General features: G+C 40.4%; 1 protein-coding gene across 2 annotated transcripts in view; it reads right to left on the bottom strand.

Moving 5' to 3' along the window:
* BAP1 (BRCA1 associated protein 1) overlaps positions 1 to 25,372 on the bottom strand; it is a 1,282,715-nt gene that overhangs the window by 1,071,052 nt on the left and 186,291 nt on the right. For both annotated transcript variants that reach the window (XM_044078929.1, XM_044078930.1), the window contains exon 5: positions 20,890 to 21,009. In XM_044078929.1, coding sequence (XP_043934864.1) covers positions 20,890 to 21,009 — 120 coding nt within the window. The remainder of the gene's footprint in view (positions 1 to 20,889; positions 21,010 to 25,372) is intronic.

Here is a 25,372-nt window from a genome sequence, read left to right as displayed (position 1 = left end):
CACCAAAATGGTAACTAAGGCATATGTTAGTAGGTAAATCCATCTCTTTGTGAACATTTTTCTCAAAGATTTCAACAGCTGAATGATTGTTTGAAAGAGCTTAGCTCAGAACCTTCCTAAGATTATGTTCCAAGGTCCCAGTCTGCATGTACGCACATCTACAATAGGTGTGATATTTGGAAACACCTTTCTCGATCTGTTTAAGGTGTAAAACTAGGGAGGCACACCTAAGCAAAATTCTAAATCTCCTAGACTTAGTAGCGCATCTTGGACCCACAAACCTGTTCCCATGCTCCAAAGCTATTTTTTTCATTTAGTTTCCTCTCCAGTTCTTGCTTACACTTTTCTGTGGCCTCTTTATACTTCCTAGTGTGTTCTGGGTCCTCTATAACCCCTTTCAGTTTTGCTGTAACAGTCCAATAATATTTTGTAAGTTCCACCAATAAAAATGCCCGACTTAGAAAGTCCTGTGATAATTTGTGTGCATCTTGACTTACTTTCTCTGCAGCTCTTGGAATGTTATCTACCCCCTTTATTACAAGTTAAAAGCATTCTTGCCTACTTTCGAGGACAGCTGCCATCTATTTCTCTTGCGTCTTCCCAGTATCCAAGATCAATATTTTTTATACCACAAAGCTAATATATTAATCTGGCCCTTGTAACTAGTGTCTACTCCTATGGGAAATATTTCTTGAAATCAGCTACTCAATTATTTTCACACATTTATGCCTCTAGTCACCTTCCTCAACTTATCTAAAAAGGTTTAATTGGAAAACTCTGTGTCCTAGCAGGTCCAAATTGTCAAGTGGTCTGTACTGCATGGAACCTCTTCCTGCCCTCTGTGCCATTCCCTGCCCTCTGTGCCATTCTCATCTATTTAGAAGTATTTACAAGCATATTCCTCACACTGGAGGTGACATGTCATCTTAAAATATAATGCTGCTTATCTGGTACTGCCCCCCCCCCCGAATTGTCGCCCTTTGCTTATTCCAAAAAAACTCTGGCATGTTTACGTTTCCATATACATTGTACTATTTTCTTTATCAGTCTCAAACACAGTTGGCTACAGGGATTTTTAGAAAGACTTGACTTGCATAAATTAATTGGACAAGGAATATTTTAATCGCCTGAATTCTGCAGTATAGACAGATCACTATAGTTTTCTGTTATCCTAATTTAGATTTCTGTCACAATTTCAGCCCATGTCAACCCGACAGACTGAGCCTCTGAGTGACACAGCCATACTCTTAAGATAATTTTAAACTAGTATGGCATTATAAAGACAGAAGACATGACTAATTTAGGGTATGCACTGGATATTTAGTTTCTTTTATCTTATAACTACAGTGTTTTTGCAAGTCAGCTAAAATTAATAAAATGCACGGCAGGTCAATTCCTGAATCTTTTAGCAGCAAACAGGGTTACCTGCTCTTATTCCTTTATGCAATTTATATCTCTCTGTGCAATATATTATTATATCCAATTACACCCCTCTGTGCGATATATTCTTATTATATCCAATTATACTTCTCTGTGCGATATATTATTATATCCAATTATACCTCTCTGTGGATATACTATATCCAATTATACTGTTCTGTGCGATATATTCTTTTATACAATTATACGTCTCTGTGCAATATATTCTTATTATATCCAATTATACCTCTCTGTGCAAGATGATCTTATTTTATCCAATTACGACATATTCTTATTATATCTAATTATACCTCTCTGTGCAATATATTCTTATATCCAATTATACTTCTCTGTGTGATATATTCTTATTATATCCAGTTATACATCTATGTGCAATGTGTGTGTGCCTTTCGGCTTTTCCCGGTTAGGGGTCGCCACAGCGGAACTCCGGTCCGCTAATGATTGCTAGTGGATTTTTACATACCGGGTTACCAGCCCTGACGCACAACCTTCAAAGAAGGCACGCTCCATTCACGTATGCCTCCACACAGAAGACGCTCTAGCTGAGAATCGAACGGGACAACGTCTTGCTATGAGGCGACAACGCTACCGCAGCACCACCACTGCAGTATACATCTATGTGCAACATATTCTTATTATATCCAATTATACCTCTCTGTGCAAGATAATCTCATTTTATCCAATTATACCTCTCTGTGCGACATATTCTTATTATATCTCTCTGTGCGATATATTCTTATATCCAATTATACCTCTCTGTGCGATATATTCTTATATCCAATTATACTTCTCTGTGTGATATATTTTTATCATATCCAGTTATACATCTATGTGCAATGTGTGTGTGCCTTTCGGCTTTTCCCGGTTAGAGGTCGCCACAGCGGAACTCCGGTCCGCCAATGATTGGTAGTGGATTTTTATGTACCGGGTTACCAGCCCTGACGCACAGGCACGCCCCATTCAAGTATGCCTCCACACAGAAGACGCTCTAGCTGAGAATCGAATGGGACAACGTCTTGCTATGAGGCGACAACGCTACTGCAGCACCACCACCGCAGTATACATCTATGTGCAATATATTCTTATTATATCCAATTATACCTCTCTGTGCAAGATAATCTTATTATATCCAATTAAACCTCTCAGAGCGACATATTCTTATTATATACAATTATACCTCTCTGTGCAAGATAATCTTATTATATTAGCAAACGGTTCCAAGTATAGGGTAAAACATTACTGTCACATAAGGCACCCTTGTAGAATATCATGGACACAGAAAGAAATTCTCAGGGAGACTTCCACCTATCTTTACCATAACAGATCCTTTGTAAAATGTTACTATCAAATCAATGAAACCCTCAAGGAAATTATACTTGATTTATATTTCTTTCAAAATCATCTGCATCTAAGCTTAATATAATCAAAGGATTTTTCTTTAGTCTAACCTTCTCCAATATCAAGGAAATGTTTACGATATTAAAGATCTTGTCTACCAAATATAAAGACCACACTAATCCAAATGTACTGACATATTGCTAGGACCGCTGCTGTTATCCCCCATGAGACTGTAATGGGTCTGTACAATCCTAGGATTCTTTTATTATGCCCCAAAGTCAGGAGGCAGGGATCCCCTTTTTTAGGATGTAGTTAAATAGATGAACCTGAGGCTCACTTCACTTCCACAACTGTACCCAAGTCTATAGTTTCCTGGTGATTTCATCTCTTCTTGTCTACACAACTGTGCCTTTATTTCTTCTTTCATTACATGTTAAAGTGGGGCACCTCCTAAAGTTCCCCAAAGTAATGGAAGCACTACCCAGTCTAAATTTTAACTGGCATGACATTCTGTCACTAACTGGCTTCTTGGCTATACAGACTTGCACAACATTCCTTAAATATCAACTATTCTTCATACATCTGATAACTCATTAGTCTGTCAGCCTCTTATCTGGTTAGCCCCCTCCCCTTTCTACCCCTTGTTGTACCCAGTGTTGAGCAAGATATTTCTGTAATTGAAGAGTATTAACACTTTACAGCTGCCAGTCATTTGTCTATTAGATTGGGCCAGTAATTCGTTTTCTCCTCAGTTAATTTCCTATTTAGAGCCACATCATCATCATCAGCCCTCTTTTTCCCATTTTTTTCTACATCGGGTCAGAGTATCGTGTTAACTGTCACCAACTCTCTTGATTCAGTGCTGCACTCCTGCCTTCTTCAACACTCATGCCGGACTGATGATCTTCTTTCACACAATCCATCCACCGCTTTGCTGGACGTCCTCGCTTCCTCTAACCTTCTTCCTGTCTGTCCCAAATCTTCCTCACCAGATTGTCTTCTGCTTTTCTACACATGTGCCCAAACCACCGTAATCTGTTCTCTTTGATCTTTTCTGCAATTGGAGCTACTTTGGCTTCTGCTCTTCTGTCCTCATTTCTTCATCTGTCCCACAATGTGCATCCTACCACCTTTCACAGGCACTTCATTTCCATCACCTCTAGCTTCTTCAACTGTTCTGCCTTTACTGCCCAGGTTTCTGTACCATACAGTAGTACTGGTCTCACTACTGTCTTGTACATCTTACTTTTTATCATAGGTTCATAGGTTCATACTAGGCTATCTGCCCTGGGGCAATTACAAGCCTAGTCCAATTTTGTTTGGCTTACGCCACCCCTTGATTTGAGTATACTGTGCCCTTTTTAAGGTTTAGTTTACTGTGCCTCTGTCTAATAGTGACACGGAAGTAATCCCCGGGACAAACCTACGATCCCCCATCCACTCATCAAGATTCTTCTTGAAGAGATTCAGTGAGGTGCTCTGCCTAACATGAATTGGAATTCTATTCCAGAGCAAAGGGAGCCTCTGGGTTATGAATCTGTCCCTCCAGCAAGTTCTATTTATTTCTGTGCTGAGGTTCAAGTCCCTCGAGCGTGTGGCTCTAAGGGATTTAGATTTACTGAGGTGGAGAATGTCCATTAATTCTTGATTGGACATAGCTTTATATGTCAGGCACAGATCGCCTCAAGTAGGCGGTATGCAACTGAGTAGAGCTGGAGTTTTTTTAACCGAGCAGCATATGGCATCTGCTTGAGTCCCTTGATCCTCTTGGTGAGGTACTTTTGGGGTCTTTCTAATTGCTGCAGGTGTTGGGTAAGGTACATCCCAAAAGGGCATTATATTCTATGATAGGCCTGATGAGGGATGAATAAAGGGGCACGATTACCTCTCTTGATCTAGATGTGAATCCTTTCATGATGAGGTGGGCTATGTAGAAGGTCTTTGTAACCACTTTGGCAATGTGGTTGTCAAAGGAGAGATTGCTATCAACTTGGGTCCCCAGATCCCTAATTACTTTCTCTGTACTTAATGGGTTACCGCCTATGTGGTAATTTGTGGGCACATTGTTTTTGCCAAAGGGTATGACTATACACTTTTTGGCACTTAGCTTTAGACCATGGCTCTGGCACCAGTTATCCGTCTCTGTGAGACCTTTTTGAAGGATGTTTGTGTCAGCTGGAGAGTTGATTATGGCGCCCAGTTTGCAGTCATCTGCGAACTTGGTGAGCCATAGTCCTCCCACGCTGGCCTGTACCTCGGAAAAGTATATACCGAACAAGAGCGGTCCCAGGACAGAACCTTGTGGGATGCCACTTGTGACCGGTTTCGAGTCTGACATGGCTCCAGCAACTCTCACTCTGTGGGTTCAGTCTTTGAGCCAGTTTGCGACCCATCTTGTGACACAGGGGTTTATATTTAAGCTGGATAGCTTATCTATGATGCCCGAGTGGGGTATTGTGTCAAATGCCTTTGCTAGGTCCAGATAGGCTGTGTGGACTACCATCCCTTCATCTATGGCTTTGGTGACTGTTTCAAAGAAGTCGACCAGGTTCAAAAGGCAGGATCTGCCCTTGACGAAGCCGAACTGGGTAGGATCTAGTGTATGTAGGTCCCCAATGGCTTTGTTTATGAGCTCCATGATGATCCCCTCCATAGCCTTGCAGACTAGGCTAGTCAGGCTTATGGGGCAATAGTTTCCAGGGTCCGTAGAGGCTCCACCTTTGTGGAGTGGGACCACTGATACTGTACGCCATTCTGTGGGCACATATCCTGTACTTCCTTGGCAGTCTTCTGTCAAAGACTACACCTGACACTCTACGCCAGTTGGCTACAGCCCCTCTGATTCTAGCTTTGACCTCTTCATTCAGCCTACCCTTCCCCTCAACCACCCCTCCCAGATACTTGAAGCTGTTTACCTGTTCCACTATCTTCCCTTCCAGCTCTATTCTCAGCTTCTTCTGATTTTCCCAATTTGCTACCATTACCACTGTCATATCTGTGCTTAGTTACATCCCATGTGCCTTCAGATTGCATTCCATTCCTTATCCTTTGCTGAAGTTCTAGCTCAGAGTCTGCTTGTACTGCCACATTGTCTGCATACAGCAGCTTTGTTGATCTGTCCCCTCCAACCTGTTTGCTAATGCAGCCATCACCAGTATGAACAGCAGTGGGGTCAGAGCTGAACCCTGGTGTACACCCACTCCTACTGGAAACCCCTCTGTGAGGCCAAACACTGTTCATACTTGAGTCACTGGGTCCTTTTACATAGCCTGCACTAATTCTACCAATGTTTCTTGGACTTCAAACCACCGCAGTACTGCCCAGATCAGCTTTCTTGGGACATTGTCAAATGCTTTCTCCAAGTCTGGGAGTGCCCAGTTGGACTCACTCGCTTCTTCTCAAGTATCTGTCTCAATGCAAGCATCTGGTCAATTGTGCTGCATCCTGATCTGAATCCCAGCTGCTCGTCCCCCATCTTATATCTGTTTATCAATCACCCTCTCCAGAACTTTCATGCAATGTAACAGGAGTTTGATGCCTCTATACTGCCCACATTGTGGATGTCCCCTTTGTTCTTGTACACTGGCATGAGTATGCTTATTTTCCAGTCATCTGGGATATGCCTCTCTCTCCACACTGCTGTTAGTACCCTCAGGAGCCATTTCTCCCCTATCTCATCCAGCATCTTTAAAATACCTGCTGTGACCTCATCTGAGCCTGCTGCTTTCCCTGACTTCATCTTCCTCAGTGCTGCTCTTACTTCTTCTAAGGTGGGCTCCTCTTCTTCTCTCATATGAGAAGAGCCTGTAATTCTCCACCACTATTTTTATTAACCGATTGGTTCCACTGTACTTTTGTCTTGTTCATAATCTTAACCTTTGCATCTTGTTTCACATATTCCTATACTCTCTTCCCCTTCTTTACAACGGACTTAGCTAAGGTTTCCAACTGTTCCTTGCGTCATCATTCAAGGAATTTCTTATTTTAGATTTGAAATACAAAAACTGACATCTCATTTTTTTGTGTAATACCTCTTCTGTAAATTCTAAAAACATGGCAAAACATCACTTATACTGGTGGACATAAAATCAAAGATTTCTAAGCAGTTTCTTGTGCTATATAAAATATATCCAATCTAGACTAGGAATTTGGAACTGGCTGAATAAAGTGAATCCCCCTGTCCCTCTAACAATTCCATTAGTCCAAACATATTAGTCATCTTTTTTTCAATAACTGTACCTAAAATCAATATCTTGCAACATCTGAGGCCCATACTAACATGTCTGTTATCTGTAAACAAGTTCCAATCTCTTTCTAAACCCAAGGCTCCTTAATGAAAGGATATTAAGTTTGCCATAATCCTTTCAGTGCTGCTTGTAATGAACCCAGCAGCATATGCATATTAGCCATGTACTCCTCTCACATTCTTGGTATCCTTTAAATATTACATATTGTGTTCAATTAATATCCGTTTCATTACTATTGCTGCATTGCAGACCACCTTAAGCCTCTCGCATTCTCGGTATCCTTTAAATATTACATATTGTGTTTATCTAATTAATACCCGTTTCATTAGAAGTGCTGCATTGCAAACCACCGTAAAACTCTCGCATTCGCTGTACCCTTTAAATATTACATATTGTGTTTATCTAATTAATACCTGTTTCATTAGAAGTGCTGCATTGCAGACCACGGTAATCCTCTCGCATTCTCGGTACCCTTTAAATATTACATATTGTGTTTATCCAATTAATACCTATTTCATTAGAAGTGCTGCATTGCAAACCACCGTAATCCTCTCGCATTAGCTGTACCCTTTAAATATTACATATTGTGTTTATCTAATTAATACCCGTTTCATTAGTAGTGCTGCATTGCAGACCACGGTAATCCTCTCACATTCTCTGTATCCTTTAATTATTACATATTGTGTTTATCTAATTAATACCCATTAGTAGTGCTGCATTGCAGACCACGGTAATCCTCTCGCATTCTCGGTATCCTTTAATTACTACATATTGTGTTTATCTAATTAATACCCATTTCATTAGTAGTGCTGCATTGCAGACCACCGTAATCCTCTCGCATTCTCGGTATCCTTTAATTACTACATATTGTGTTTATCTAATTAATACCCATTTCATTAGTAGTGCTGCATTGCAGACCACCGTAATCCTCTCGCATTCTCTGTATCCTTTAATGATTACATATTGTGTTTATCTAATTAATACCCGTTTCATTAGTAGTGCTGCACTAGAGACCACCGTAATCCTCTCGCATTCTCTGTATCCTTTAATTACTACATATTGTGTTTATCTAATTAATATCCATTTCATTAGTAGTGATGCATTGCTGACCACCGTAATCCTTTCGCATTCCCTGTATCCTTTAATTACTACATATTGTGTTTATCTAATTAATACCTGTTTCATTAGTAGTGCTGCACTGCAGACCACCGTAATTCTCTCGCATTCTCTGCATCCTTTAATTACTACATATTGTGTTTATCTAATTAATACCCATTTCATTAGTAGTGTTGCATTGCAGACCACCGTAATCCTCTCGCATTCTCTGTATCCTTTAATTACTACATATTGTGTTTATCTAATTAATACCCATTTCATTAGTAGTGCTGCATTGCAGACCACCGTAATCCTCTCGCATTCTCTGTATCCTTTAATTATTACATATTGTGTTTATCTAATTAATACCTGTTTCATTAGAAGTGCTGCATTGCAGACCACAGTAATCCTCTCGCATTCTCTGTATCCTTTAATTACTACATATTGTGTTTATCTAATTAATACCCATTTCATTAGTAGTGCTGCATTGCAGACCACCGTAATCCTCTCGCATTCTCTGTATCCTTTAATTATTACATATTGTGTTTATCTAATTAATACCTGTTTCATTAGAAGTGCTGCATTGCAGACCACAGTAATCCTCTCGCATTCTCTGTATCCTTTAATTACTACATATTGTGTTTATCTAATTAATACCCATTTCATTAGTAGTGCTGCATTGCAGACCACTGTAATCCTCTCGCATTCTCTGTATCCTTTAATTATTACATATTGTGCTTATCTAATTAACACCCGTTTCATTAGTAGTGCTGCATTGCTGACCACCGTAATCCTCTCACATTCTCTGTATCCTTTAATTACATATTGTGTTTATCTAATTAATACCAGTTTCATTAGAAGCGCTGCATTGCAGACCACCAATGTAGTTTCTCCCCTTCATCCCACCCCTGTATAGCTCCACAGTACCTTTCTCTTAAGTTGAGCTTAGCCAACTTTGTGTGTTCGCCTTCCCAGAGTGTTCCCTGTAAAAGAAGCAAATGTGGTGGAGATTTGCTAATATGAGCAAATACTTTCATTCTTTTGATTGGATTGTTAACAGCCTTGCAGATCCTACTCATTAACCTCAGTCTTGCCACTGTATACTATTAAGTCCAATTTTATTATTCCATAATTTTTTTGCATTGTCACTACTGACCAGTTTGCACTCTTCATGTTTTCTATTTTGCACAGCTCTATGGATTATGACTTGTTACTTCCCTGACACTGTTTTCACCTTGTTTGGTTCACAGGGAGTTGCTAGGCTTGGGGGTTCAGACCACTGGAGGAACCTAGCCATTTCTCAATTGTCCCATAGCACTGTCTGGTTAAGTGACTTGCTCAAGGTCAAACAGTAAGCAAATGGGGGCTGAAGGAATCAAAATCTGGACACACGGGAAGTTCAATAACAGTTCATAGCTGTAATGCTCTGCATTAATATAATACATTATATATATATATATATATATATATATATATATATATATATATATATATATATAGATATATAGATATATATATATCTCAATCATTTCCTCCTTGAGTTACCTGGTCAACCTTACTCTTTTGTATTTCCTACTGATTATTAAGATGAGATCTCTGCCTCGCCTACAAAGTCTTGAAAGATCCAGTCCTTTGTGACCTCTTAAACGTTCACAAAACTAATATAACCCTAAACACTCACCCAAGAGACCTAAATTTTCATGGAAATATAAATTGGACCGGTTGGTAGAATGGATACCTTTTGGGGAGAATCTTTATGGACAGTCTCCTCTTGGAGATGCAGCAAATTAATTCCATTACGTTTTTTAAGCATAACCTGGATGACTGGATGGTCAATCATAAGTACACTCCCACTCTGTCTCCTATAATCCTTATGGAAAGAGGACAAAGCGAGGGAGGGGTCTGGTATTAACGCATGACTTGGTAAATTTGAAGGCTCATTGGCTAGGCTACAAATGATCCACTGGATCAAAAGCCTAGTTTGAACATATAATAAATATATTTGGTAAACGGGCAGCACAGAGGATATCAACAAATCATTCCTCATAAATGAGCAGTTTTAACGTATATGTCAACATCTCCTCCATGGTAAGAGCCACAGCTCTATACAGGCAAGCCTTTTTTTTTTCATATGAAAAGGCAGTATATTACAACACTTTAAGGCTAGCACTGACGTAACAATGACTGGATTCTTCCTGAAAATTCCCCTTCCTCATGGATCCCAAACACATAAATCAACAAATGCCACTATAATGCGATGCCAGTAAATATTCCAAAATTCTAGACAATAAAATGAGCTCTCTATAAACCTCTTACCCACTGTACTTTTGTTAGCGCTCATTTAAAGTGTTGCCACAAGCTCTATTATAAACCACATTTTAGTCAACAGCACAAAAAATAACTAAAGTTTATATTCAACACTCCAGAAAACACATTTTCAAACCTTCCTGCATTACGCAACAGTATATTTCACACCACACAAATCCACAAAAATAACAAAAACCACAAAGCCAAATGAATAGAGTCCAGTAAAATTAAGTAAATGATACTCTTTAATAACACTCTAGTGCCCCGGCTGTAATAGCCTTCAAGGATTAAAACCATTAAAACACATTCACAATATATAGCGCAGTACACTCAAAATTAATCAATTATACAATCAATTAAAAAATCAAATTAAAACCTTCCAGTTACAGTCAGCATTCAGACCTGTGGGGGATAGAGTATTAAATTTTAAAATAAACAAATATTCCTTATAAAGCAATGTGTTTTTGAGAAACAAGTCTGTTACATACTTAGAATATACTTTTTCTAAAACAGTAGCTTTCAAACCAGAAGGATCAGAATTGTGAAACCTTCTAAAATGTTGTGCAATACAGCTATCCAATTTAATATACCCATGTTCTTGTAGTCTTAATTTAAACTTTCTCTCGTTTTCGCCAATATAAAAAAAGACCACAAAGACATTTTAAGGCATAAATAATGCCTTCAGCATTACAATCATATCTATCAGTCACTTGATAAGAAATATTAACAGTAGAAAAATATTTCACAATTTACTGGCAAGCGCAACTACCACCCCACCACAGCAAAATGTGTCTTCATTCACAACTTTAAACGTTAGAAGGAAGAAAAAAAGAATTTCGGACAAGCATGTCTTTTAGACGTCTGCCATGCTTATCAGAAATACAGGGAGAATTATCCAAATACGTTCCTAGTCTGAACAACAATACAGATTTCCATACCGCATTGGTCATGGCCCAGGTAAACAATGACCTCCACCAGTACTGTTAGCCAACAGGGTGTTGGTGGAAATTGGGCTACTGTCGGCTGAAGGAGAAGAAGAGGGGGAAGATATGCCCGAAGGCGGGAAAAGAGGATGAAGGTTAGGAGTGTGGTAGTGAGGGTAGGAACTTTGAATGTCGGCGGTATGACTGGTATAGGGAGAGAGCTGATATGATGGAGAAAAGGAAGGCTGACATACTGCGAGCGCAAGAGACCAGATGGAAGGGGAGTAAGGTCAGGCATATTGGAGGTGGGTTCAAATTATTCTATCTTGGTGTGGATGGGAGGAAAAATGGGGTAGGGCTTATGCTGAAGAACAGTATGCCAAGAGTGTTTTGGAGGTGAATGAGAGTGTCAAAGTGATGTTCATGAAGCTGGAAATTGATGGTGAATGTTGTTAGTGCATATGCTCCACAAGTTGGGTGTGCAATGGATGAGAAAGAAAAATTTTGGAGCAAGTTGGATGAAGTGGTGAGTGTACCCAAGGGTGAGAGAGTGGTGACTAGAGCGCATTTCAATGAGCATGTTGGTGAAGGGGAACAGAGGGGATGAGTAAGTGATGGGTAGGTATGGTGTTAAGGAGAGTAATGCAGAAGGTCAGATGGTAGTGGAATTTGCAAAAAGGATGGACATGGCTGTGGTGAATACGTATGTTAAGAAGAGAGAAGAGCATAGGGTGATGTACAAGAGTGGAGGAAGATACACACAGGTGGATTATATCCTATGTAGGAGGGCCAGTCTGAAGGAGATTGGAGGCTGTAAAGTGGTGGCAGTGAAAAGTGTAGTTAGGCAGCATAGGATGGTGGTATGACATTGTTGATCAAGAGGAGGAGGAGTGTGAGGGCAGTGCCAAGGATCAAATGGTGGAAGATGAAAAAGGGTGATTGCGAGGTTGAGTTCAGGGAAGAGTTAAGACAGGCACTGGGTGACGGTGAAGAGTTACCAAATAGCTAGGTAACTACAGTTGAGCTGATAATGGAGACAGCTAGAAAGGTGCTTGTTGTGACATCTGAACAGAGGAAGGAGGACAAGGAGACCTGGTGGTGGAACGAGGAAGTACAGGAAAGTATACAGAGGAAGAGGCTGGAGAAGAAGTGGAATTGTCAGAGAGACGAAGAAAGTAAACAACAGTACAAGGAGATGAGGCATATAGCGAACAGAGAGGTGGCAAAGGCTAAGGATAAGGCATATGGAGATTTGTATGAAAGACTGGACACTAAGGAGGGAGAAAAGGACCTGTACAGACTAGCTAGACAGAGGGACTGAACTGGGAAAGATTTGCAGCAGGTAAGGGTGATAAAGGATAATGAGGGAAACGTACTTACAAGCGAGGAGAGTGTGTTGAGGAGATGGAAAGAGTACTTTGAGGGGCTGCTGAATGAAGAGAATGAGAGAGAGAAGGTTGGATGATGTGGAGATAGTGAATCAGGAAGTGCAGCGGATTAGTAAGGAGGAAGTAAAGACAGCTATGAAGAGGACGAAGAATGGAAAGACTGTTGGTCCAGATGACATAACCTGTGGAAGCATGGAGGTGTTTAGGAGAGATTGCAGTGGAGTTTTTAACCAGATTGTTTTAATGAAACCTTGGAAAGCGAGAGGATGCTTGAGAAGTGGAGAAGAAGTGTTTTGGTACTGATTTTTAAGAATAAGGGTGATATGCAGAGCTGTAGTAACTACAGAGGAATAAAAGTGATCAGTCGCAGCATGAAGTTATGGGAAATAGTAGTGTAAGTTAGGTTAAGAAGGGAGGTGATGATTAGTGATCAGCAGTACGGTTTCATGTCGGGAAAGAGCACTACAGATGTAATGTTTGCTCTGAGTGTCTTGATGGAGAAGTACAGAGAAGGTCAGGAGGAGTTGCATTGTGTCTTTGTGGATTTAGAGAAAGCGTATGACAGGGTGCCTAGAGAGGAGTTATGGTACTGTATGAGGAAGTTGGGAGTGGCAGAGAAGTATGTAAGAGTGGTACAGGATATGTATGAGGGTAGTGTAATAGTGGTGAGGTCTGCGGTAGGAACGACGGATGAGTTTAACATGGATGTGGAATTAGCAAGATCAGCTCTGAGCCCTTTCTTATTTGTAGTGGTGATGGACAGGTTGACAGATTTATTTATTTATTTGTTTATTTATTTCCAGTTTGATAACCGGGGAAGTCCACTGGGCCCGAAAGCCCGTTTTCAGTGGAGGCCCGGGGAGAGAAGCTCCATGATAATACATTACACACAAAAACACAGCAGAACAGATCTAAACTAATACACACAAAAACACACTCTGTTCTAATAGCATAATACTTTAACAATTTCCAAACAAGAATGAGGTGCATTGGGCACTATACATAAGAAAAAGATATATTAGTGCAACTGTGAATGTTAGTAAAGTAGGAAAGGAAAGGAAATTATAGATAGAGTTTGAATGCAAGAGCAGGGATGCATGGGAGAAACGAATAAGAAGCAAAGAAAATTAAAGGAGAGGTGTCAGAAGAGGATAGAAAAAGAACAGATAACTAATGTTCAAATTGTGGTTGAGTCCAGGAGAACACCTTGAGAAAAAAGTCAAAAGATTTAAGGTGAGAGTAAGCATAGCACTTGAAGGAAAATAAAGGGTTTATTCAGGGAGGAAGGAGGAGATAATGAAGAAGAGAGGGGAGCTAGGGAGAGAGTCAGAAGAAGGGGAACCTAGGGGGAGGGATGGAAGTAGGATAAATAGAGATCTAGGTAGGAAGTATACAATTACATTTCCAATTTTGGAAAAGGTGAGAATGAAGAAGAGATTTAAAGTGTTCATAGTTTGTAGTGGCTCTTAGAAGGGGAGGAAGTGAGTTCCATTTTTTTGCTGTAGTATAGGAAAGTAGGAGTTGGCCAGGGGGTCGTTTGGGTTTGTATACTGAAATAAGATTTTGGTGGCTAGATCTTAGGGGCCTTGGAGGAGTGTATATGGTTAAGGTATTAGATAATGCTGGGCAAGCAGTAGGTTTAAAGATTAGTTTGTGTGCAGTAGTAAGTTGGAGGAAATTGAGTTGATTAGGGAGTTCTAGCCATTGAAGACTACGGAGGCAGATGCAGTGGTGTGTAGAATGAGTGGAGTTAGTAGCGAATTTGTCAATTTTGTAGTAGCAACTTTCAAGTTTTGTGGAGATAGAAGTGGAGAGATTGGATAGAAGAGGAGCACCATACAGTAGAGAAGGGAGAAGGAAGGTAGTGGCGAGAGTTTGTCTTGAAGATGGAGTAAGAAAGTTTGCATTTCTATAAAGCATACCGAGCTTCTGATGAGTTTTCTTTATGTTTAGTTGAATATGATTATTAAATTTCAAGTGTTCATCAATGGTTACTCCGAGTAATTTAGCACTACTAACAACTTCTATTGAGGACTGGGAGAGGCTGGAAATTATGAAGGATGACTTATCAGGAGTCAGAGCTTTTGAGGGGAGAAGAGAATGATGTGGGATTTATTGGCATTGAGGAAAGATGATTTTGAAGCATCCAATTTTCTATGGTTGTGAAGGCCAATTGGGTTTTGGCTTGAGCTCGGGAAGGTTGGGCAGAGCAGATAACAGTGGAGTCATCTGCATATTGTACTATTTGAGCAAGAGGAATAGAAGAGTGGAGATCATTGATAAAGATGTTAAAGAGCAGAGGCCGAGAATAGAACCCTGAGGGACTCCGGTAGGGGTAGGTAGGAATTTTGAGGTACCAGTATTCCATTTCACAGCTTGGGATCTATCAGAGAGATAACTTCTGAACCAAGAAAGAGAGTTGTGGGAGAGATTGAGGTTAGAGAGGTGGTTGAGAAGGAGAGTGTGGGATATAATGTCGAAGGCCTTAGAAAGGTCAAGAAGAACAGTGGAGACAATTTTTCCAGAGTCACGGGCTTGGTTGACAATTTCTAGGAAGGAATGAAGAGCGGTTATGGTACTGTGGCCAGGCCGAAACCCATGTTGTGTGAGAGTGAGGAGATGGTTATCGAGAAGGTAGGGCATGAGTTGCTGGTGTATGCATTTTTCAAGAATTTTCGAGATTGGGGAAAGAATTGCTTTTGGGCGGAAGTTAGAGATGGTGTTATTTTTGCCTCCTTTATGGAGGGGCAGAATGTGGGCAGCTCTCCAAAGTTTGGGAACATAAGATTCTTGGATGGATCTATTGATGAGAATGCTGATAGGTATGGCGATGCCATTTGCTGCGAGCTTGAGAAAGAGTGTTGGAATGTTGTCAGGGGCATTGGAGCATGGTTTGAGTTTGTGAAGAAGTTGTTTGATACTGGTGGTAGACACGGGATGTAGAATGAAAGTGGGAGGTGGGTTATGAGAGTTGGAGTGAGGGATGGGTGTAGAAGGATGCTTTGGGTTAGGGGTAGGGGTGAAAGAGGAGAAGGATTTAGTCAGTTCAGCTATTGAGCCAGTAAAAAACGAGTTAAAGAGAGTTGCTATTTCAGTGTCAGTCTTATTATTGTCAGGACAGGGATTGGATTTTGTACCAGGATGTAAGAGTGAATTGATGGAATTCCAGAATTTTTTGGGATTATTTGTGAGGGAGGACTGAAGTTTGCCGTAGTAAGATTTCTTATCCTTTATAATAAGTTTTTTAGCAAGATTGCGGAGTTGCTTAAATTGCAGTAAAGAGGCTGGGTTTTTATTTTTGTTGTATAGTTTCCATGTTTTGTCCCTTTGTCGCATTAGAGTTTTAGTGTCTTTAGTTAGCCAAGGGGCAGAGTTGAACTTTATCCTTTTTGTACAGGGAGGGGCTTGGGAATCTAGGATTTTAAGGAAGGTAGTATTGAAGAGTTCTAGGGCTTCATCTAGGGGAAGAGTGTTTAGTGAATCCCAGTTTGTTAGTTGAAGGGTTTCTGAAAATACAGAAGGATTAAAATTAGTTAGGTTGCGAGAGTGGGCATATTGTTGTTGGTGTGGGAGCTGTTGGGTTTTTCGGCTAATAAAGGCTGGGAGATGATCACTTAATGAGTCAGGTAAGGTACCTGAGTTGGAGATATTGTTAGGGTGGCTGACTAGGATCCAGTCCAAGATGGACCCTGGAGGGTTGGTTTTGTTAGGTCTGGTAATGTTGTTTATTAGTTGAGTAAAATTATAAAGATTGATAGACTGAAGGGGAGTATTGTTATTAATATTATTCCAATCAATATTTACATCACCTAGAATGAAAGTTTCCTGTTTAATATTGTTTGAGGCCCAACAGAGAATATTCTCTAGGGTGGAGGAGTTGTCTCCAGGAGGGATATAGATGGTTATAATACAGATACTTTTGAAGTTGTTTATTTTGAGGATTCCTATGACTAGTTCTGCATTATTAAAGTTGGGAATGGTATTTTGGTATGGGCTAAGATTTAGCAGGCAGTTGTAGACTAAGGCTACACCACCACCTTTTTTGTTTAGGCGATCGGACCTGAGTGCTTGGTAGCCAGGTGGTAAAATTTCAGAGTTACTAGTTTGAGGTTTTAGCCAGGTTTCTGTTACTGCTACTATGTCAGGTTCAGTTATATTTAGCCAGGCATGAAAGTTTGTTATTTTGTTATTAATACTCTGGGTATTAATGGTAATAAATTTAAGGTATTTATTATTGTGCCTATTTGTGGGGGTAGTGGGAGAGAGAATGTTAGTTGGTGTTGGCCCAGGGTTAGGATGGACATCTCCTGCAAGAGCAAGACAAGAGAAGGAGTAGAGGAGTTGAAACCTAGAATTGCGGAGTAAAGTAAAAGGGAGATGTAATTTACATTTGAAAGTGGGAGACTTTTGTAGAGTGTATGGTGTTTTAGTTTAAAGTAATGAAATGGATTTGGTTGAAGGAGGGAGGATATCAAATAAAAATGGAGGGATGAAGGATGTGGAAGGAGATAGTGGAGGATGAATGGGGTGAAAAAGAGGCGGTAGAGTGGTATTGGAATAAGAAGATGCATTATACAGAATGGTGAGAATGAAAAGACATGTAAATGAGGTGAGATAGTGTGGAGGAGTCATGGAGGAGTAGTGTAGGATAGATATTGGAAGATAGGGTAGTGGTAGGCTATTTAACAGCAGGAAATAGCTCTGTGGAAGGAAACAGTTCAATAATGATCCAGTTAACTGTCAACAGTAATGAAATAGCAGCAAACTCAGCGTGAGCAATAAAAGTACAAACAATTCTATAGCAGATATCTCAGTAAGTAGAAGTGTGAGTGCAACAAAGAAAATGTGATGCAATAGTCAACCAAATAAGATCAGTAAAAATGCAAAACAGTACAAAAAAAAAAAAAAAAAAATGAGACAACTCAGAAATGTGTAGTATGTGTAAATAAAGTAAATAGAAACAGGGAAAAAGCTGGTTCTTTGACAGGAACACCCTTACAGAGCAGTGGGTACTTAGCAGATTGATCAAAAATAGACCTAGAAGGAATAAAGGAGTCCATATGAGATCAGACAGGAGTCCCCATGGACTATGTTTGCAGATGACATTGTGATCTGTAGTGAAAGCAAGGAACAGGTTGCAGAGACCCTGGAGAGGTGGAGATGTGCTCTAGAGAGGAGAGGAATGAAGGTCAGCAGGACTAAGAATATGTGTGCGTGAATGAGAGGGAGGATAGAGGAATGGTAAGGATGCCTGGAGTAGAGCTGGCGAAGGTGGAGAAGTTTAAATACTCGGGATCAACAGTTCAGAGTAATGATGAATGTGAAAGAGAGGTGAAGAAGAGAGTACAGGCAGGGTGGAGAAGAGTGTCAGGAGTGATTTGTGACAGACGGGTACCAGTAAGAGTGAAAGGGAAGGTGTACAAGAGGGTAGTGAGGCCAGCTATGTTGTATGGGTTGGAGACGGTGGCACTGACAAAAGGCAGGAGTCAGAGCTGGATGTGGCAGAGTTGAAGATGTTAAGATTTGCACCGGGTGTGATCAGGATGAACAGGATTAGAAATGAGTATATTAAAATGTCAACTCAAGTTGGACGCCAGAGAGGCGAGATTGTGTTGGTTTGGAATGTGCTGAGGAGAGATGCTGGGTACATTGGGAAAAGGATGCTAAGGATGGAGCTAACAAGTAAGAGGAAAACAGGAAGGATTAAGATAATGTTTATGGATGTGGTGAGAGAGGACATGCAGGTGGTTGCTGTGACAGAGCAAGATGCAGAGGACAGGAAGAAATGGAAACGGGCGATCCACTGTGGCGACCCCTAATGGGAACAGCTGGAAGAAGAAGAAGAAGAAAAGAAGATGAAGACCATCATTACATAAATTAAAGTTAGTGAAACTTCTGCACACATCATCAGTAACAACCACAGAAGACCTATTCATAACACTGGGTACATTATTACCCTGATGCATCCTCAATACATTTTGGATCATAACCCCTAGAACTTCTGCCATGTTTATGAGAATGTGTGGAGAAGTAACTTAAATTCTTTTTCTCTTCCTTCTAACGTGTTGTTTAAAGTTGTTGTGAATGAAGGCACTTTTTGCTATGGTAGTTGTTGCTCTTGCCAATACACTGCAAATTATTTTTCTACTATGAATAACATTTCTTATCAAGTGACTGATACATATGATTGTAATGAGATATCTTTGTGGTCTTTTTTTATATTGACGAAAACAAGATAAAGTTTAAATTAAGACTACAAGAACATGTTGGGTATATTAACCATAAACTGGATAGCCCTATTGCACAACATTTTAGTAGGCTTCACTGTTCTGGTCCTTCTGGTTTAAAAGCTACTGTTTTAGAAAAAGTATATTCTTAACATATAACTGACTCGCTTCTTAAAAAGAAGTTGCTTTACAAGGAATCTATTTTAAAATTTAATACTCTATTTCCCATAGGTCTTAATGTTGACTGTAACTGGAAGGTTTTAATTTGATTATTTTTTAACTGATTCTATAATTGTACACTTGATTAATTTTGAGTGTACTTCAGCTATATATTGTGAATGTGTTTTAATGACTTTACTCCTTGAAAGCTATTACAGCCGGGGCACTAGTGTGTTATTAAAGAATATGGACTTGGTTCATTTGGCTTTGTGGTTCTTGTTTAACATTTTATTTCACCACTGTTTTTTGTTAACATGTGACACTTGTTGTTCAACTCTATTCTAAATGTAATGCTTGAAGTTAATTTTGTCTTGGTTGTTTTTAGCAAAACATTACTGTCTACACATTTTAAACTAGCAGCATGTGTGTTCAAGGGATGTGACTTTTTTCTAAAAGTAGCACTGCGTACCCCGAACAAATGCTTAAAACACTGATGAAACTAACATGCACAGTAAGCGCTAGGCACATTATCACAAGTGAAAAAAGAAAGAACAGATTCCTCCTTAAACTACTCTGATGAATGATGGCTACACTAAAGCTCATCTAAACAAATGGAAAAAAGTGGGCAACATCATGCAATATCTAGCTCTCAAGGACTGACATCTTAGTTCGAAATGACGCTTCCCTCCCACAGTGTTAATGGCAGAATAAACCAGTTGCTGACTCCATCTAAAAGGGTCCCATTTGTGACTGAAAAAAGGCAGACAATGGAATCAACTTCTAACATATGTATAGGCACCTTTTCCAGGCAGAACAATTATGCTGCTTTGATGGAAGGAAACTTATGGAAATAGAAGTAAACTGTAAATGAAACAAAACAGTGTAAAAAATAGATGAGTAGCACCAGCATACATCTCCATCAATGACGTCAGGTGCAAAAAAAAAAAAAAAACAAGCTACTACACTAAGAAATTAAAGGAAGAACCCACTGTCGCACTGTCAAAATCATTCTCAGTATTTAAATGCTGGAAGGCAGAAAATTGCAAGGTGACCAATTTAACCAGTGTAAAAATGAACACTGTATTTATTTATTTAATTTATTTTTTTAACCTATCGTCTTGTTGACCAGATTAACCCCACCTAAGCTAGTGGTGCCCTGTTTTCAGGGGAGAGCAGAGGTGGAATTTATACTACTAGGGAAAATTTGGCCAGGGCACCAGGAAACAACTTTTTTTTTCTACACGTGCAGTGAGATCTTTTTCATCTACAAGAATGACCACCAACTCAAGCAGATGGGACTTCGGTTTAACGTCTCATTTGAAGGATGATTCATTCAGGACTGCAGCACCCCAGTAATGTTACACTGTAGGGTGCAAAGTGTGAAAAATTTTTATACCTCAGTCTGTCTGAATGCCTTAAGGTTCACTTTTTGAGATATTAAGAATATGTATTTATTTTAGTTGTCAAACTGTAGAGCTGCCTATAAATACATGTTATGCCGTACATCTGTAGGTGACGTTAATGTGGTATATTGTACAGCCTTAAATTTGATGGAATATGATTGTTAGTTTTGATAATGTGGTTATCATTTTTGGTATTACCTAAATGACCTACATGTGGAACTACCACAATAAGGACTTTGTTCTTATGCTGACTATGTTTCACATGAACTTAATCTGTAAGTTACAGAACAGAATACGAATGTATTCAACCATCGGCCTAATTCTACATGCAAAGAACAAATGATACACTTTTACTACCTTACCTCAGGGCTGAATCCTTTGGTGAACTCCTTCATGCGGCTCAATGTGACACCCAACTCAATGTCATTACAATTCAAAAGAACACTAAGCAAAGCGTGCGTGGCACAGGAGTTCGGAATCAGCTGCAGGAAGAAATGATATGCAGTTCAGTGATGAAAGTATGATTATATAACCAAAAAATACTAATAGATTTTATACATATATGACATCAACTGTGCCCAATAAGATGGATTCCCCTTAAAATGCAGACCTTAAGTGAAGAGCTTTACAAGCGCACCTACAGAAAAACACACAAGGTAATACTTTCTATTACAATGAAGTCACCTTCAGTACTGACTACCATCAGCAGAGAGCACACACGACACAAACAGAACCAAGCGTAACATATAAAAGTACTCACCTATAAGAATACTACTGGAGATGGAATTAAAGCATGGAAGGGAAGAGGAACTGACTAGTAAATGGTGAGGATGCAATAATACAATACAGGGAAGGAGTATGCAGGGCAAACTGGCATTAGAGTAAGAGAAGAGAGGCAGGGACTGAACGATACAAAATTTGTAGCAAGGAAAATAACACATTCAGATGCTTAAAACATCTCAGCCCACATCAGTAGTTCAGAGAAGAAAATGATAAAGACAGTAGTTTCAGAAAAACGGAAATAAAACGAAGGGAAAGACATCACTGCTATAACAGAGAACGATGCACATACAGGCAGTCAAGAGAATTTACAGCTGCAAATAAAGTGATGGAGCTGAAGAAAACAATAATTCGGTGTACACGGAAAAGTCATCTGAACAGGGAATCTTAAAACTTGGAAACTAACCACAAATCAGTTCACCTGCTGCTCTATGCACCTAGGTTCTCCTGCCTCCATGTCACAATCACAGAGATTAGAAACAAACTCTGACTGGTTCAAAAACTAAGAGTTCAAGGTAAGATTCAAACATGTCCCAAATTTAGGATGCAAGCCCACTAAAATAATCCAACTAATTTGGAGGTTGCTGCTTTTTAGAGAAAAATGACAATTTCCCCTGGAAGTGACTTCCTTCAAAAAGTGCATTTATTAGTCACAAATGTGAACATCACCCCCCCCCCCTTTTGTAAACAACTACTTCATCACACAGTCTAATATCGGCCCAAAATGAAGCGCAGCAGTCTGACACATTCCGTGCAATGTACCTCCCTGGACTACATGAAAAGAGACATGGAAGAGCTCTCCAATCTTGTAGCCCAGGCAGGTATGACCCTACCCTGAGTAGCATCCTGCCATCACCCAGAATGACATCACACTACAAGGACAAAATGATTTACTTTAGCAATTGGCTAAGCTTCTAGTGTCATTCTAAGGGAATCCAGTATCTGTCTGCCTGGGATGACATGATAGACAGACCACGCTGCTTTGCCAGAGATGGCCTGCACCTGTCGCCCTTGGGATTCCAGATACTGGCAAAGGCTCTTACCACCCCTATAGTGCATTTTTTAGGCAAGATTCAAATGACAAATTCACCACCATAACAGGTACAAGCAAGCAAAATCTGAGGATAATGCTACTCAATGCTAGAAGTCTAAACCTAAAAATGCACTCACTCGAGGCACTCCTTAAAATGGAAAACACTGACATCTGTGCAGTGACAGAGACCTGGTTCAAAGCTCCAGAGAGCACCCCTGCACTACCAGGCTATAATTCATACCACATCTTTCGGCCACCAAACCCGGACCAAAACACTAAAGGTGGAGGAGTGTCCATAGTCATTACGGATATCCACACCTCCAAGCTAGTTGCTCAGCATAATGCATCTCAGATTATCCAAGTTCAACTAACTCTGGGCAAAACCGCAATCCAGACTGGAGCTTGCTACAGAATCCCCACCATGCCCCAGGATTCCCACTCCTCTTTTCTTGATACACTGGAAAATATTAAGGTACAACCCAACACTCTAATAATGGATGATTTCAACTACCCTACCATTAACTGGGAAAACTACTCGTGTACCAACTCTTTTGCTCAATGTTTTCTGGAAATCATCAAATATATCAGTTGATATATTGTGTGTGCAAGAGACCAGATGGAAGGGAAGTAAGGCCAGGTGTTTAGGAAACGGGTTCAAATTGTTTTATCATGGTGTGGATGGCAGGAGAAATGGGGTAGGGGTTATACTAAAGGAACAATATGCCAAGAGTGTTTTAGACGTGAAGAGAGTGTCTGACCGAGTGATGTTTATGAAGCTCGAAATTGATGGTGTAATGATGAATGTTGTTAGTGCATATGCTCCTCAAGTTGGGTGTGCGATGGAAGAGAAAGAGAAATTTTGGAGTGAGTTGGATGAAGTTGTGGTGAGTGTACCCAAGGGTGAGAGACTAGTGATTGGAGCGGACTTTAATGGGCATGTTGGTGAAGTGAACAGAGGGATGAGGAAGTGATGGGTAGGTATGGTGTTAAGGAGAGGAATGCAGAAGGTCAGATGATTGTGGATTTTGAAAAGGATGGACATGGCTGTGGTGAATACGTATTTTAAGAAGAGGGTGGAGCATAGGGTGACGTACAAGAGTGGAGGAAGATGCTCACAAGTTGATTATATACTATGTAGGAGGGCCAGTCTTAAGGAGATTGGAGACTGTAAAGTGGTGGCAGGTGAAAGTGTAGTTAAGCAGCATAGATTAGTGGTATGTAGAATGACGTTGGTGATCAAGAAGAGGAGGAGGAATGTGAAAGCTGTGCCAAGGATTAAATGGTGGAAGTTAAAAAAGGGTGATTGTGAAGTGGAGTTTAGGGAAGAGTTAAGACAGGCACTGGGAGGCAGTAGAGAGTTACCGAATAGCTGGGTAACTACAGCAGAACTAGTAAGGGTGACTGCTAGAAAGGTGCTTGGTGTGACATCTGGACAGAGGAAGGAGGACAAGGAGACCTGGTGGTGGAATGAGGAAGTACAGGAGAGTATACAGAGGAAGAGGCTGGCGAAGAAGAAGTGGGATTGTCAAAGAGATGAAGAAAGTAGACATGAGTATAAGGAGATGAGGCGCATGGCAAAGAGAGAGGTGGCAAAAGCTAAGGATAGGGCATATGGAGAGTTGTACGAGAGATTGGACACTAAAGAGGGAGAAAAGGACCTGTACCGATTAGCTAGACAGAGGGACAGAGCTGGGAAAGATGTGCAGCATGTAAGGGTGATAAAGGATAGTGAGGGAAAGGTACTCACAAGAGAGGAGAGTGTGTTGAGTAGATGGAAAGAGTATTTTGAGAGGCTGATGAATGAAGAGAATGAGAGAGAGAGAAGGTTGGATGATGTGGGGATAGTGAATCAGGAAGTGAAACAGATTAGCAAGGAGGAAGTAAGGGCAGCTATGAAGAGGATGAAGAATGGAAAGGCTGTTGGCCCAGATGACATACCAATGGAAGCATGGAGGTGCTTAGGAGAAATGGCAGTGGAATTTCTAACTAGATTGTTTAATGAAATTTTGGAAAGTCAGAGGATGCCTGAGGAGTGGAGAAAAAGTGTTTTGGTACCTATCTTTAAGAATAAGGGTGATGTGCAGAGCTGCAGTAACTACAGAGGGATAAAACTGATTAGTCACAGCTTGAAGTTATGGGAAAGAGTAGTGGAAGCAAGGTTAAGAAGGGAGGTGATGATTAGTGATCAGCAGTATGGTTTCATGCCAGGAAAGAGCACTACAGATGCAATGTTTGCTCTGAGAGTGTTGATGGAGAAATACAGAGAAGGTCAGAAGGAGTTGCATTGCGTCTTTGTAGACTTGGAGAAAGCATATGACAGGGTGCCTAGAGAAGAGTTGTGGTATTGTATGAGGAAGTCGGGAGTGGCAGAGAAGTACGTAAGAGTGGTACAGGATATGTACGAGGGTAGTGTGACAGTGGTGTGGACTGCAGTGGGAGTGACAGATCCGTTTAAGGTGGAGGTGGGATTACATCAAGGATCAGCTCTGAGTCCTTTCTTATTTGCAGTGGTGATGGACAGGTTGACAGATGAGATCAGACAGGAGGCCCCGTGGACTATGATGTTTGCAGATGACATTGTGATCTGTAGTGAGAGTAGGAATCAGGTTGAGGAGACTCTGGAGAGGTGGAGATATGCTCTAGAGAGCAGAGGAATGAGGGTCAGCAGGGCTAAGACAGAATATATGTGTGTAAATGAGAGGGAGGGTAGAGGAATGGTGAGGATGCAGGGAGTAGAGTTGGTAAAGGTGGACGAGTTTAAGTACTTGGGATCAACAGTTCAGAGTAATGGTGAATGTGGAAGAGAGGTGAAGAAGAGAGTACAGGCAGGGTGGAATGGGTGGAGAAGAGTGTCAGGAGTGATTTGTGACAGGCGGGTATCCGTAAGAGTGAAAGGAAGGTCTACAAGAGTGTAGTGAGACCAGCTATGTTATATGGGTTGGAGACAGTGGCATTGACAAAAAGGCAGGAGTCAGAGCTGGATGTGGCAGAGTTAAAGATGTTAAGATTTGCAATCGGTGTGACTAGGATGG

Source organism: Protopterus annectens, chromosome 7.part1 (assembly GCF_019279795.1).
Source record: "Protopterus annectens isolate FY-2018-M chromosome 7.part1, PAN1.0, whole genome shotgun sequence".
In the NCBI taxonomy this organism is placed as follows: Eukaryota; Metazoa; Chordata; order Ceratodontiformes; family Protopteridae; genus Protopterus; species Protopterus annectens.
This window is presented reverse-complemented; position numbering and strand designations above follow the sequence as displayed.